Source organism: Drosophila nasuta, chromosome 3 (genome assembly GCF_023558535.2).
Source record: "Drosophila nasuta strain 15112-1781.00 chromosome 3, ASM2355853v1, whole genome shotgun sequence".
Classification (NCBI taxonomy): Eukaryota; Metazoa; Arthropoda; class Insecta; order Diptera; family Drosophilidae; genus Drosophila; species Drosophila nasuta.
Genome location: NC_083457.1, coordinates 54,931,429 through 54,947,571, shown reverse-complemented (window position 1 = coordinate 54,947,571; position 16,143 = coordinate 54,931,429). Strand labels below are relative to the sequence as shown.

At 42.1% G+C, this 16,143-nt stretch overlaps 4 protein-coding genes across 4 annotated transcripts; 1 reads left to right on the top strand and 3 right to left on the bottom strand.

Moving 5' to 3' along the window:
- Positions 1-4,031: 4,031 nt before the first annotated feature.
- Positions 4,032-4,721, bottom strand: LOC132790702 (larval cuticle protein F1-like). The gene is made up of 2 exons (XM_060799336.1): positions 4,634-4,721; positions 4,032-4,567 (listed from the first exon to the last, which is right to left on the bottom strand). The coding sequence occupies exons 1-2, from the start codon at positions 4,643-4,645 to the stop codon at positions 4,169-4,171; spliced, it is 411 nt and encodes a 136-aa protein (XP_060655319.1). The 5' UTR covers positions 4,646-4,721; the 3' UTR covers positions 4,032-4,168.
- A 4,413-nt stretch (positions 4,722-9,134) lies between these two features.
- LOC132791396 (vitelline membrane protein Vm26Ab-like) lies at positions 9,135-9,809 on the top strand. Its single transcript, XM_060800290.1, has 2 exons — positions 9,135-9,237; positions 9,324-9,809. The coding sequence occupies exons 1-2, from the start codon at positions 9,229-9,231 to the stop codon at positions 9,729-9,731; spliced, it is 417 nt and encodes a 138-aa protein (XP_060656273.1). The 5' UTR covers positions 9,135-9,228; the 3' UTR covers positions 9,732-9,809.
- Positions 9,810-11,798: 1,989 nt separating this feature from the next.
- Positions 11,799-12,574, bottom strand: LOC132790067 (uncharacterized). Its single transcript, XM_060798498.1, has 2 exons — positions 12,444-12,574; positions 11,799-12,355 (listed from the first exon to the last, which is right to left on the bottom strand). Exons 1-2 carry the CDS (start codon positions 12,462-12,464, stop codon positions 12,119-12,121), a joined length of 258 nt encoding a protein of 85 aa, XP_060654481.1. The 5' UTR covers positions 12,465-12,574; the 3' UTR covers positions 11,799-12,118.
- Positions 12,575-14,397: 1,823 nt separating this feature from the next.
- Positions 14,398-15,839, bottom strand: LOC132790366 (uncharacterized). The gene has a single exon (XM_060798865.1). The coding sequence runs from the start codon at positions 15,735-15,737 to the stop codon at positions 14,586-14,588; it is 1,152 nt and encodes a 383-aa protein (XP_060654848.1). The 5' UTR covers positions 15,738-15,839; the 3' UTR covers positions 14,398-14,585.
- Between the last annotated feature and the right edge of the window lie 304 nt (positions 15,840-16,143).

Here is a 16,143-nt window from a genome sequence, read left to right as displayed (position 1 = left end):
GGGCAATGGGGAGGGGGCATGAGCTTAAGCGCTTTGAGTGCTGTGCAGTAAAAACGCCCACGAAATACCAACAAAGCATCGCAGGACAAACGGCAACAGGACGAGCAGCAAATGTCTTCAGCAGCTCTCAACGTCAGACAAGACAAGAAATGAAAATGATTTGAGGCATTAGATCCTAGGGTCTTGCTATGCTGGCTGCTCTTATTATTGCCGCTGCTGCTGTTGCTGCTTCCCTTGATGATAGTGTTGCTTTTTTGGTCAACAAATCGCCTGGCTCTCAGTATCTGCCTGTGAAAGATTTAGGTGCCGTTGAAAGCGCCAAGCAGGCAATGATGTACGGATATGATTCAGCTCGTTTATATTGCACCTGAATGTGAATGTTAGATCACCGCCACTTAAAACAATAAGAATCAGAGATGTTGGGAGAACTTAAAAATAAACGAGTGGCCAAGAAACACATGAGCTTGTAGTTTGCTCTCCAAACCAACAGCGACAATGACTCTGATGAGGACCATGACGATGACTTATCCTGCAGAGTCGGCACTGGCCGCAGCTTGTGCCCTCAGGCCAACTGACAAAGACAAAAGCAACAGCTTCCTGGCAGTTGCCAGCTGCCACATGCCACCTGCCAACAGCCAAGAGCCAGCATCGAGAGCAGCCACTAGTCGACTGTCAGCAAGTTGCCTCGGCAAAAATATTGTGCTAAATGCTTTTGTGCTTGCCACGGTGAGACAAAAAAGAAAGGCAAAGCAAAAAACTGAGACTGAGACGCAGATGAAGATGAAGACTAAGATGGCGTTCTGAAGTCCTTCAGTGTGGCCCAAACCAAGAGGCCAGGTGAAAGTCATTTCACGCTGTTGTAGCGCAAAAGATTAAAATAATAGCAGCGCGTAAATTAAACAGCCAGCCAGGAATAAGACACAGACACAGAGAGAGAGAGACAGAGCCAGTGGAGTGGCAACCACAGCTGAACGACGCACCAATCACACTGACTCGCACACAAAGACATCTCTCATTCTTTTGTCTTCCATCTCTCGATGTGTCTGTGTGTGTGCGGTCTGGCACTAAGACCATAAGACGCTTAGCTGCTACCAGGCATGGGCAATACTTGCGCCATTCGCACCATCTGACGTGCCACCATCACCATCAACGCCATCACCACGCCACGAGCAGCACCAGCAGCAGTAGCAGCAACAACGACAACTGCAACATTGCGTTGTCAGCACTTCATTTTGAGCCAACATGCCGCGTGCTTTACTTAATGCGTCTGACAAGGGCTGAATGAGGGGGGGATCTGAGCGCCTTGCAGTTGCGTTTCTTTATGGGTATTATGATTGTCAGGCGACAAAAACTAGCAGACACTGAAAAGATTGCGATAGATCTCCTGTTAAAGCATGAACAACGAAGTCATCAAAATAAGGGCAATTATTGTGTTTGAAATATAGTTCAAATAACACAATGCAAGTGTGTAAATTTTTACAAATATTACTGATCGATGGGTATCGTAAGTAGAGCGTTATGGAATACACTGGCTTTGATGAGATTATCAGTAATATTTGTCCTACATTTGCGCTGATGACGTCTAAGATTAAATAATTCCTGGTTGACAATGATTTTGCAGTTCAGGGTACTTCTTCGGCCAACCGATAGAAATAAATATTTGAAAACGTAGTAAGGAAAGCAAAAGCTACTTATTGCGACTGACAATTTTATCACCTGAACACATCTTCGGAGTGTAGCACACAGACTACTATAGAGGAGTAGGTATTATGCTCGGTCTGCGCGTATGTTGCAGTGGGGATGGCTACGCGCTGATTCGTTAAGCTGCCACACAACCAGCTACCTCTGCTGCCTCTTGCCTCTTGCCTCTTGCCACTGCCACCCACCTCTTATGGCTTGCCTTTTTCGACTTGTTCATCTGCTGCTTCGTTTCGTGTGCGCTTAATGCTTTATGTTTTTGCCAGCTTTTAGCTGCTTTGTTGCCGTTGCCGTCGCTGTTGCTGTTGCTGTTGCAAGGTACTTTGCTTTTGTTCGATGAAACGTAAAAATAGCAACAAGCAACGAAAACTCATTTTTAGACAATGCCACATAATTCCAACGGATGCGGATAACGCACACAACGACTACCTGCTTTTTGTTGTTGTAATGAGGTATTCTGTTTGTTGCTGTTTGCCACAATATGATGTTGTTGTTGTTGTTGCTGCCACAGCGTGTTGTTGCCCTGCCGCTCATGTTTACCATTTGAATGCGTCTTTTTTGCTTGCTTGCCTGCTCTTCAAAGCAACCGCAAGATGTTGCTTACGCGCTGTCAGTTTTTATAATGAATCTTGGAGCGGGCTCACCAACCCCTCTCCCTCTCCCCATCCTCATATGGTGCACGCAAAGCTCAACCCTTAACCGCCTCCTCTGGCAACATCTGCTGGGCAGCCAGCTTGGGCTCCGTTTGTCGGCACAAATTTGCGTATTTCAAGCAGCGCCACAGGAGACGCCACACGCTCGAGTATAACTTTTGAACCCTTGCCACAAACACACACACACTCATATGTGAGCCTGTGCTGCTGCGTTTGTGTATGTGTGTGGCAGTTGTTGTTGCTGGTCATTTACGCCCATTTAGCCACATTTAACAAAGTCAACAATAAAGTCAAAAAGTTCTGTCAGCCTGTTCGAGTTGAGGTTGTTCTCGAAGTTCAAGCTTAGACCGAACGATAATTGCCAAAACTTTTTCGCTTCCTCCACTCAATCCAGCAGCTTGTGCTGTTGCTGTTGCCTTTGCTCTTCTGCCATTTCCTATGGTTACCTGACTTCGATGATGAGGCAACTTGAGCCGCTTAGCAATATCTCGTACATCATTAAATCATTATTCGAATTTGGCTGTCGGAGCTGTTGACGCATTTGGGTTTCAGACCTCATTAGCGCCAACAACAGCAACAGCAACACAACACTAATAACTAGAACAACGGCAACTTCGACAACGACAACACAACAGCAGGTGTCAATTTTAATTTAGTGCCTGTGCAAGGATATTGTCTCCGATGTCTGTTTGCCTATTTGTGGCTTTTGTCATCGAACTGAATGCACTCAGAGAAATGTCCCTGTATTCTCCACTTTAATTAAGCACAAATTAGGCCAACAACTGTTCGATATATTCACAGATGCGCAATGCTAAACAAAATACATAAATTTGCCAATTTGGCACAATATGAATAGCAAAATACTATTAAAATTAGGTTATTTCATTCTTAAATTCTGTGTTTGTACAATATTCCAATGTATAAATTTTGTCAACTCTATTTGCGTTAACCAGCTCGTATACTTAATATATCTGTTTTATTTAATAGCATAGATATATATTGGAAATATATATTTTCTGTGGTAAAATTTTAGAATGATAGTATGATTTCAAGATAGAAAGAATGCTCCTTGAATAAAAAGTCAGTAATATTTCATTTTAATTCTGAAATATACTTCAAATATGTCCAATATATCGTAAATAATTTCTAATGTGGTTTCAGAACTAAGCTCAATGTTATATAAATTAGAATCATTACTTTAAGTGCTTCAGATGTCGCTTTCTTGAAAGTGTATCTCAGACTTGGCGGATTTGTGGTCTCTGCGGTAATCATAGCCAGCAGGAATGTACATTAATATTATAGATACCGCAGATGTCTGCGATACACACGCAGACTGACAGTCGACTCGACACTTAATTGATATGCAGAGCGGCAATTGGCTCGACTTGAAACCATTGTGGAATCTAGTTGAAATGCTTTCAAAGACGCTAATGAAGCCACTGAAATATTTGCGTGAATAAACGCTGCGCATGCCAAACAAGACCAAAATACAGTCAAACGTCGCTAAAAGCAATCCATGTACTTATAGCACATATATATAATTATAATACTTATACCTACGCTATATAATTTATTCTGGAATAATTTTAAGACGTGTTACGTTTCTTTTTTTCTTGTTTTACTTTCGAGTTATTCAGAGCGTATTGCCACTGTACTTAAATGCAATTAAAAGTCAGTTGAAAATGTTCATTGAAACTTAAACTTTTTACATTTATTTCGGTAACAAAATCACAAGCAGGCTAGTAGGGGGGAAATAAATGCACAACCATGCTGCTAAAACATGGCGCAATATTCCCATGGATCGCTCAGATCCACATTTACTTCTTCAGCAGCAGAGGAGCGGCGGCGGCGAAGGGACGAGCCACATAGGGAGCGGCGAAGGGTGCGCTGTAGGCCAAAGGAGCAGCAGCAGCATAGCGAGTGTAGGCAGCAGCCAAGGGAGCGGAGTAAGCAGCGGCCAGAGGAGCGGAGTAGGCAGCGGCAACTGGAGCGGTGTAGGCGGCAGCAAGGGGAGCGGCAATGGGTGCGGTGTAGGCAGCGGGGAAGGCGGCGCTGTGGGCGACCTGGTGAGCCGAGTAGCTGGAGGCATAAGGTGCCACATAGGCAGCGCTACCGACGACAGCAGCAGCAGGTGCGGTGTAGGCCAAAGGAGCAGCGGCCAGGATGCCAGGCTTGGCAGCAGCCACAGCCACAACAGCGAAGAAGCAGACGGCGAACTAAGGAAGAGATGGCATATTGCTTGAGGATTCAGTCGAGGATTCAGTGTGCCGTGGTCTACTTACGAATTTGAACATTTTGAGTTGTTTTTTTTTGGGGTGTTTGCAGTTGTCAGCTAGTGAATGACCAGTTGATTTGTGATGCTAAATCGTGGACAGGCCAGCGCTTTTATAGCTATGGCCAGCACTTGCACTTTTTTTGTTGTTTCTTGGCTTTTGGCCCTCTCGATTTTCGGCGTGTTTCGGTGTTTGCAACCACATTAGCATGCGCATCACGTGTTCCCCAGTTGCCAAGTCAACGACTGCGGACTGGTGACAGAGACGGAGACAAAGACAATGCTGTCCATGTTGCGCATGCGCAATTCTTGGCCAGAAATTACCTGTAGCTTCAGTGGGCTTAATGTGTTAGCCCCAAGTGCGTGCTTGGCGTCCGTTACTTTTGCCTCGATTTCTGTGCGCTACCATCGACATTTGTCCATGACCTTGGGCCTGCAGTTTAAATGGTTTTCTGCACTCAAGTGCTCAAGTGCTCAAGTGGGGTATTACCAACCCGAAACGGTTGCTCATTAAACCTCAGATCAACACGATAAAGCGTCGAACGTTCGAATTTTACATTTTTATTGATTTAATCTATTCACTTGCTCAGCGTATTTCATAAGAATGCCACAACTTATAAGTCAATCAATTGAAGACATGTGAATTACACATTATATGTTAATTTTATGGGTTCATTTTCTTTTACGATTCGATTTACAACGGAAGTTGTAGTTATAAATATGAGGTCAGTGCTTTGTTTAAGGGAATTAAAGCCCTCTGCAGATTAAACCTATTTTAAATTTATTTTACAAAACTGCTCCAATGAAGCGAATACAGTCATACCCAAGCAAATATATACATTTTAAGTTTATTTACTAATGTGCAATAAATACAAATTGTTTCTATGTCTGTTATGTTATGAACACAATCAAAAGGCATTTGATTCAGGGCTCTTATTTAAATTCAGTAGTCCTGAACTTATAATTCCTGATACTCTTCCAAAACAATATTTTTCAAGAAATCTTATGATCACAACACCCAAGTTTGCTAACCATTTTGAACCCTCGATTATTATTTTTTTCAAGCATTTTTACTTTATTTATAAATCTGTAGATGCTGAACACAATATTTTTGTAATTATTACAAACTTCGATTTGTAACAGCTTTCTTATAGTTCAGAACACCCTCACCATTGGCAAGCTAGCAAGCTTATGCTTCATTACACTTATCAATTAGGTTAAATAAAAAATAACTAATTAATTCTCGCTTTGCATAATTTGAGCGGACTTTCTTATGTAATGTAATGTGTTATGTTCGCTTCCTCTCAGTTTGATTAACTTTTCGCTCCATATGCTCGCAATGCGTGCATAATAATCTGCCCACACTTGCCTTCTCTCGTTTCCCCCGCTGACTACTGCGAATGCCGTTTGCACCCCCAACTCTCTGTCAGCTTAAAATCTTATTTATAAACAGTTGGCCCCAACCACAATTCAATGGAAAATTAATTAACAAATGTCATAAATAGGGTGAATAAAGTGTTTTGCACTTGGAAAATGGCGATCTAAAGAGCAGGGAAGGGTAGAGGTGGAGTTGCAAGGGAGTGAAGAGTGAAAAATGCTGCAGCTTAAATCGCACTAATTAGAAGTATCGAGTGTGCGCTTGTTCAGAGAGAGTGAGCGAGGGAGAGAGAAACAGGAAGAGTGAGAGGCAGACGGTATATCAAGGTGTTTACAATACCAAACAGCAGCCCAAATCAACACACACACTCACACCTAAATAAACACACATCCATACACACCAACACATGCACACACACACAGTCATACAACAGCAGTGGCATTTAGACACACTCCAAAAAGTGTTGAAGCGTGAATTTTGCTTAAAAATGCCAATTACGCGATTTTGCAAGGCAACGGACAAGGCAAAGCGAAGGGGGAGAAAAGCCAGAAGAGGGAGCAACAATGGGAAGTGAGGCTGTGTGTAAGGGATGGTGTAAGTGAGTGTCTATAACATGCCAGCCAACAAAGTTGTGCTGTTGCTGCTGTTGATGATGATGTTGTCGCTGAAGGATTTGCCGGGCTTCTTTCCCAGTTCTCTGAGCCTTCCCCTACCCCTTTCATCCATCCCTCGCTTTTACGCTTAGCTTTGAGGTTTTGCCTTGTGACTGTGCATACGCAAAATGTGGGCGCTAGCTGAGTCTGGGCTTTGGTGGGCGTGGCAGTCGTCTACTAAATGCACAATCATGGTGCAACAGCAGCTGCCACAACAGCTGCGGCTGCAACATCTATTTGTTGTTTGCCACTTGACTTGGAGCTGGCCAAAACTCTGGGTGTGTGTGTGTGGGTGTGTGTGCGTGGGTGTGGGTGCGTGACAGCTTGTTTCATTGTCAAGTTTGCAGCATGTTGCAGGCAAATGAATGAATGATTCAACATATTGGTTAATCCCTCTAAAAGCTTTGATGCAACATCCTTGAATACAACACAAAAAAGGCGCACCCGCAATTCTCAAGTGACCCTCGCGCTGCAGCTGCCAACTTATCAAAGGAGTCCTCTCCTCTTGCCCCCTGGCAACCATTGCTGTTGCTGGTGGGGCATGGCTAAGTGGCAGCGAGTAATTAAAAAGAAATGTTCGCAAAAAAGGCGCAAAGAAATATGTGCGCTCCGTTTGCCTCACACAAAGTTCTTTTGCCAGCAACTTCACCTCTCACTCTCTCTCTCTCTTTCTTACTTCATACCTTTCTTCCTCTTCCCCTTGCCCTGGACGTTGTTGCCATCTTCGGGGCAATCCCCTTGCCAATCGCTGTCGTATCCAAGTTAGGAACTGTGCAAACTGCGAACTGGGAAAAAGCTGCGTAAAATATGCGCCACTTTAGCCTTACGAACTGAGTTTATTGCCATAATAAAGGCGTCTGGCAATGGGCGTGGCAACAACAACAACACCAGCAACAACAGCAGCAGCACAAACAACAAGTACAGCAGCTGTGCGCGCGCGTTAATGCGTCGTTCAAGTGCCGTAAAACGTGAGCGACACTCGCACACACACATACACACACCCTCACACCGCCTCTCGCACCCACACAGACCTCGGAGCTGGCCTTCTACAATCCTGACTCCCAGCCAAGTCCCAGGATCCTGGGCGCAAGTCTATTATAAATTTTGTTTTGAATTTGTCTAGAAATGCGTGCGACATTTGACGGCGGCTGCTGCCTTTAAGTGGTTTCAACAAATTATTCATGACAAAGTGCCACCAAATCCACACACACACACACATACGCAGGAGGAGGTCGAAGGGCAGGAGACTAACCCTAGGGGGTTGTAAGATTGCCAATCACTACGTGCAGCAACCGAAATCAGGGCTGCAACTTTCAAGTACTCCGATTAATTTCAAATGGAATTTCTCTTTTGCAACTTTGCAATTTATTTAAAATGGTTTTCGATTGTTTGAAAAATTATTCTATTTCTAGTCTCTTTTAGACACAACAGTTCGTATACTTTATTTATTAATTACCGTAATACTACCTTTTCTACAGTTTACAATAATTTTCAATATTTATGTTTTTGCAAATTACTCTTCTTTTGCATAATAATCAGTAAAATCATTAAACTAGCAGCCAAATTAGTTATCTTTCACATTTGTTTAGCCCATAAATTTTAAACTCGATTTCAGCTTCAAAAGCTTATCATATCCATATGTGTTTACACACAATTTATAAAGATAATTTTAATTTTGAGAAAATATTAATTGGGGTGATGCCTAAATTGCTTGTCTTGCTTAAATTTCACTGCATTTCAATTAATATCTGAGGCAACTCTGCATCCCTGAAGCAATTGATGTGCAGCAACCGAAATCAGGGCTGCAACTTTCAGTACTCCGATTAATTTCAAATGGAATTTCTCTTTCGCAACTTTGCAATTCATTTAAAACGGTTTTCGATTGTTTGAAAAATTATTCTATTTCTTTTAGTCTCTTTTAGACACAACAGTTCGTATACTTTATTTATTAATTACTGTATTAGTACCTTGGACAGCATTTCAATTAATATCTGAGGCAACTCTGCATCCCTGAAGCAATTGCTGTGCCTCATTTTGAGGGGGTGCAGCTTTCATTTAGCGAGAGGTGAGTTTGTATGTGCATGTGTGGCTAGGGATGAGTGTGTGCGTGTATTGGCGTGAGTACATCTTGTATGATGTACTCAAACTTTTGTATTTTATAATTGGTTTATGGCTTTTGTGAAGCGACTCGGGAAGCCGCATTTCAATTGGTTTTTGCGCAAAACCTAATCAAATCACCAAAAGGCCGCAGCACGTGCCAAATGTGCGACTACAACGAACAAATACATGGCCCATTAAACGACGACTGTCAAGATGCCAATGCGTCAACAGTCCACAGACAACAGGCAATAACCAACAGTAAATTGAGTCAACGGCTAACGACGATGTTCGCTGCATTTGTAAGCGCGGCCTTCAGTCGAGGCCCTGGAAGTGCGACATGACACTTTTGCATTCGCTGGCTTGGATTTCGATTTTGACTATATAAGCTCGACCGTTGGCCAAATTCAACATCAAACAACGCTCCAAGCTTCAACTGTTTACACAGCAACCAAAACCCCAACAACACCAATCAACATGAAATTCGTAAGTACCTCAAGCTCCTGCTCCTCCTGTTGCCTATTTTCCAACTCATATTGATGTCTTTATTCGCTCACTCTCTCAATCCACAGTTCGCCGTCTGCTTCTTCGCTGTTGTGGCTGTGGCTGCTGCCAAGCCTGGCATCCTGGCCGCTGCTCCTTTGGCCTACACCGCACCAGCTGCTGCTGTCGTCGGTAGCGCTGCCTATGTGGCACCTTATGCCTCCAGCTACTCGGCTCACCAGGTCGCCCACAGCGCCGCCTTCCCCGCTGCCTACACCGCACCCATTGCCGCTCCCATTGCTGCCGCCTACACTGCTCCAGTCGCCGCTGCCTACTCCGCACCCGTTGCCGCCGCTTACACCGCTCCAGTTGCCGCTGCTTACACCTCTCCCCTGGCCTACAGCGCACCTATTGCCCGCTATGCTGCTGCTGCTCCTCTGGCCTACAGCGCGCCCCTGGCTGCACCCATAGCTGCTCCCGTGCTGCTGAAGAAGTAAAGCGCAAATATGTGACCATTTGTTGAGATCCTGTGTAAATAAAGATTTCTAGATATGCTCGAAAAAAAACTGTACTAAATTAGTTGGGCAAAATGAACTCACGACGGTTGCAGCCTTAAAGTTAATGCTCGATGCTCGATGCTGGGCTGGTTGGTTGGCTGGATGGCTAAGTTGAACCGAGTCGAGCTCACGCTTCAATGTACTTAGCATGGCAACAATTTGTAGCAGCGGGCAGTTTCAAGAGTTTGGCCTTATCGAAATGCAAGCATCTGTGGGCAGTCGCCATGGCAGCCGCAGCAACAGCAGCAGGCTGCTACCTGGTAGAAGTTTCTCTCATGCTTCGATTCAAATTCAACTTTCTATTTAAAAAGAGAATTCTTTTATATGAAATATGCTTCCTTTCAGCGCTTCCTGCCCCAGCGGCAGTGAAGTTTTCTGCTTGACTTTGTCTACTTCCCTGCCTGGCTCGCCTGGCTGCGCGTTGAAAGCAAGTCAAGTCGAGAGCGCCCAGAGACGGCACACGACAGCCATTGGATTGCAGATTGGAGGAGCTGCTTATCATAACTTTGGCATCGTTGCATCGTCCTTCCGCTTCACTTCTGGTATCCCAAATCCCGTATCCCGTGTCCCGTCCACGTCCACACCCAGGTAGTAAACACCAAGTAGTTGTAAAGTTTTGCAACCTAAGCGGAAAAGTCTTGTAAAAAAAAACCTTAAGTACGCGGTGGCACAAGTCTTCCGACGGGGATTCCGTGAAGTGACTGCGCCATTTTCACAACTTTTCGCAACAGATAGCGTCCAAATTTAATGACCTTTTATTCAATAAAACTGCGTGAAGCTCAAAAGTTTCCAGCAACCTGCATTGTAATGCGTTTGTGCACTTTGCAAGCTCAATACCCAGCAGAAAGTTAACATAACTAGAGGGGTTTTATGGGTGTCACAACAGAGAACAGGAAAGACATTATAGAAAAATTATCCATTGTACAAAAACTACAACTTAGATTTCGTTTCATCACATAGCATTGCTTTGCATTACAGAATATTCTATTTAGAATATTCAAAAATGTATTTCTTCTTGATAAATTGTTGCGTAGCTCATTTGATTAATATTAGGTTACGTTTTTTTTATACATTCAAATGGAGCAGAAATATTTAAATAAGATTCAATGCGGTAATTTAATTTTGTTCTTCGCCTAAGCTGATGCCAATTTTAATATGATTATTTAAAAGAATACATGTTTTGACATCCATAAAAAAGTATTTATTTTATTATTTTCAACTTACACATCAATTTGTTTTGCGATATGCAATTCCAATAAATGATTTCGTGTGTCATAAGGTTTTTTATTCCATACGAATGCGCAGTATGTGCTTGGCTAACGTAATGAAGTGATTTAAATTGTAAAAAACAAAGTCGTAAACATATTTAATTGAAATAGAAATAAAGTCAAACGTAAATCCAAAACTACTCATACGCAAATATATTATAGTAATTTAGCATAATGAGAAATGGGAGCAAATGTTTGTCTGGTAAATACAATAAGAGTGAATCAATAAAATTGGTTTTCACTTTATATAATTTTTAGGATTTTTCAAATCAAACTGGCACACACACGCACACACATACACTCACACAGAGTGAAGGTGACTCAGAAGCTGAAGCAGCTTCACACACATGACTAAAAAGATTCGGTTTGGAAATAAACACAATCATGTGCAAACGTGTTTTCAAATGGATTACATGAATAAAAGATTTGTACACGTTGGGTAAATCAGTAGCGGGTTACCAAGAAACACACAGACAGACAGACAGACAGTCAGACAGAGCCTGAAAGACATCTTGTAAGCTGTCTCCTTCCGCTCTCGCTTTCTATCTCTTCCCTGAATTCTCCCTAAATTTCGCTTTATCTGTCTCTCTATGGCGCTGTGTCTTTGTGGTGGCAGCAGCAAGATGTATAGGTGAAAATATGCGCACATGTAAGCAAATTTCAAAGGACCGAATGAAAATCCCACTACCAAGGCTTACAGCTGTGGCGAAGTCATAGTCAGAGATACAAACATACATAAATACATGCATATTTAGATACAAGCTCAGACTCAGCAGCCTTTGCCTATTTTATTCTTTATTGATTTGTTTATAATTTTATAAGCGTGTGTGTGCGTGTGTTATTTGATTTCATAAATATTTTTATTTACCATCAAGACCACAAATCGAATCGACGTAAGAACAGCGTAAAATATCACATATACACACGAAGAGCATTTAGATTTAATCAATTTTATCGAGTCGAGCACAAGGACATGCCCTACAATATATACATATGTATGGTATGTAGTAACGGCAACAGGCAACAAACTCCTCGCTACTAATCTTGTCCGGGATCTGGTCAGCGTCTTAGATACGTGTAATAGGGATACGTGGCGTATGAGCCATAATACAACGGCGTATACGTATACGCCGCATAGGCCGGATAATATGCAGCTCCCAGTGTTGCAACTGGCGCTGTTGCAGATGTTAGCCAAGCGCCACCGGGTGTTGCATAGCCCACAGGCGTTGTGGCCAACAGATGAGGTTTCGCCATGCTTCCAGCACAAAGCAGACTCAGCCAGACTGTGAGTGTGAGCTGGCAAAGATTACGATACGATTGAAGACACATACACTTACTGTATCACGCACACTGACAAGACACACACTCAGATTATTTGACTCACCAGTAGCACTTTGAGCATCATTTTTGATTATCTTTGGTCCTTCTGTGATGTCGTGTGGTGTGGCTTTCTCTTCTCTTCTGTTCTGTTCTGTTCTGTTCTGTGTGATATCCAAAATTTGATTGACAAACTAGCTGGCCACGTCAATCAAATTTATAGCCTCCGCCTGGGCACACAGCTGACGTCAGATGGGAGAGCGTGAGAGAGTCATTAATATGTCTCTGTGGCTGTTGCTGTTGCGGAGCGCAATAAAGCGAATAAATTATATTGTAATGCTATTTCAAATTGTTGAATTGTTGAATTGGAGAAGCAGCACAGCAAAAGCAACACTCACAAAAGAATTATGGCCATATGTTAATATCGCGATACTCTATCACACATTGGCAATACTTGCCAGCGACTTTAATTGCAAAGCTAATTATTTTCCCGATTGCTAGAAAAATACAATCAAGAAATGTATAATTACATATTTTTAATTATAATTCTTTGTAACAATTTTCTTTTGGAGTAACTGGTTTTACATCAACACGAAATTATAAGTTGAATTTACTTCGTACGTGCTTATAATTGAAATTTACTTTAATTAACTTTGCTATTTTCAGCTCACCTTGCCCAACCATCTAGCAAATTCAGTGTATCTTATACACTTTCAGCTAGAATTCGCAGTAGATATAAATGTATCTTTTTTTATCGCCTACCTTCTTTGGACTGTCATTCATTACAGACAGTTGATGCTCCGCTCTCTCTTTCTCTGTCTCCCGCTCGCTCTCTCTCCGTCTCCCTCTCCCTATACTCCATCGTTGTGGCAGTGTTATGGCAATTCCTGCTCGTCGGTTGCCTTTATGCATAAGATATTTGCGTTTATTTAGACGTTGTAAAAAATTATAATTATGTGTGCGTGCTTCTCATGCACAAAATAGTACTGAAAAGCAGACTGAAAACGAAAAGAAGACCATATTTTGCGATCATTTCTATTAGATAAGCCCTGAGGGTGACGCCTGTAGTCGAAGCCGTTGCCTTAACTCCGTACCACAAAATTCGCAACTTAACAAACAATAGCTTTAACTGCAGACAGAGACGGTCACAGAAAGGGTAATAGAAAGAGAGAGAGAGAGACATATACGAAGGGCGGGATAGAAAGAGGATACAACACTGTTGAGCAACATGTTTCACAAGCCATAAATAATTAATTTATGCAACCGCAGACGAAGCTGAGAACCTTGTGTGCAAACGCCTAAATATAGACCATAAATTTGCATAGTCAAAAGCTGATGAAGCCATTTGCAATACATATGCACACATACACATGTACAGCCCCACACACACAACGGCATTTGTACAGTAAACGCACGATAAGTCAAACTAATTAACTCCATGAATGCAAACTTAACTCAAGTTTCAAAATACTTAGTATAACGTTGTAAATTGCTGCACGGCGTTGCCACACTTGCATATTCCACATACTCCCGATGAGATGTTGCCAACTACAATTTAGAGAGTTGTCAAATCATATTGGGTAAACAATTTGAACTGCACTACACAACAATTGCAGTGTATATCTACGTATATTGGCTGACGGTGTAGCAGTTATTTGAATTTTGTGGCAAGTTCGTTGACCATTTGCAATTACCGCTTGACCACGCCTTGTCCACTGCAGCCCACAACTACGATTGCAATAATAAAGCAACAAGAAAAACAAGTCGCAAGTGCTCTTGGCGACAATTTTGCAGCAGTTCGTTTCGGTTCTTTTCATGTTTCGTTTTTTTTGTTGACTCTTTTTTTTGCTGCTAATTCCAGCTGCTTACAAAATGGCGGCGCAACACGCAGCTGGCAGCCATTTTTTTTATTACTCTCCTTTTCATTGTTGCTGCTGCGCTTTGTTGTTGTTCCGTGAGCTGCATCGGACAAGCATTGCATAATTAAAAATTAGTAGCTGCTGTTTAAGAGCTGATTGTTTATTTATTTTTTCTTCTTGTTCGCCCAGCACAACTGGCTTTTTCCGCTTTTCCCATTGTTGTTTCAACCTGGTTGAAATTTAATTAAGCGCACTGTTTAAATTAATTAATGAACAGCTGGCGCGTTAATGTTATTACATCTGCTGCAATGTGGGCAAAGGAAATACAATGTTGAAAATTATCCTCGACTTCATTTTATTCTACAAAGAAGATTAGAACATTTGCGTAACAAAGCATTCGTCATATCACGATACTTTCTCTCAAGGATTGCCAACATCTGTTGCAGCTTTACCTTGGGTGCTTGATAGAATTTTACATCGGTATTAAGCTTACCAAGGCGCACATTACAGGAAAATCGAAGCAGGAGAAGAATGAGCCTACGCTTCGCATCCAAAATGTCATGCATTATCATCATGTTAATCAATTGTAAGGGCACAAAGTTTATAAGCAGAATGCGTCGATACGAATACCAGCTACTTGTGCCGTAAAGCAATAGAATTAGATAAAACTGTCCTCTGAAGTATCTGCGACTAAGCCGCAAACGGCGTATTGCAAGAAAAGCGTCAATGCACAATCCTCGGAGTCTTTTAGACCGTTTTCGTACCTCGCCATTTTCAATAGATGGTTTCTTTTGCAAATTATTCGGGACATTTGAAATACCAGGAAGCTCATAATTTTCATAAATATTTGGGTTACGTATTCTTTGCGAATTTGCGCAAGGATTGGAAAATACGCATCTATTCGTTAATATGCTACTTATATTAACCTCATCTTGTTTATTCTGTCTTGGATGGTTTTCATCGTTTTTCATACTCTTATAACACTCATGTGAGTCGTAGGTATCCGTAGTTGTTTCAGCCATTGAAACGAATCTAAATATATTCGATTCCTCCTTAGAGGATTTTTTTGGCAATCTAGTGTAAGTCGCTGTCGTCGCAAGCGCTAAATGAGATGATGAAGAGCTATTCATTGAAACAGTGCTAGCCAGACTGAACTTATCTGTCGATAAAGACTCGACAGTCTCCTCTTGCCGCATATTGACTAGCTTTTGTTTGGGAAAGCCGTTGTATCCATTTAACACATCATTTAAGTCCTTTGCACAATTGCGCAAATCAGTAAATGGGTATTGAAGGTGTCCAAAATCATTCAAATGTCCATACATCAAAAGTGTTAGGCAATTCCTGGATAGTTTCTGATCTCTGGGAGCCATCTTAAAGATCTGTATCCAACAGCTTGCGATTGTTTGGTCTGACTCGGAGGCGGTTTTATTAAAAATACAGTGAAAATCGATGAGTTGTTGATTGAAATGACGATCTAGAAATTCCTCGCTTGGTTCCTCCATTTTATTTTAGGTATTGCAAATGTTGCGAAACACAATTATGACAGTTTTAAATAAAATATATTGCATATGTTATAAGAAAGTTGAATGAGTTAAAATACTAAGCCTACCAGGTTGAAGAAAACCTTAGGCACTAATTGGTTTGCCTCCCACTGTACACCAAGGACAATGGAAGGTAGTGAAGAGGATTTTGATGCCTGCGGGGCTGTCTCTAAGCATTTTACGACCGCGCAGAACTTTCGCAACCACAGCTCACGGCAAAGGCGGCATCAACAGCCAACGCTGCGAGGGTCTCAAGTGGAGCACCGAGTATACGACGTGCACCTTGAAGTGTCAGTCCCAACGCCACGTCATTTACCATAAGAACGAGTGAGAAAGTATTAGTTGAGTCGAAACGACTATGAGATAC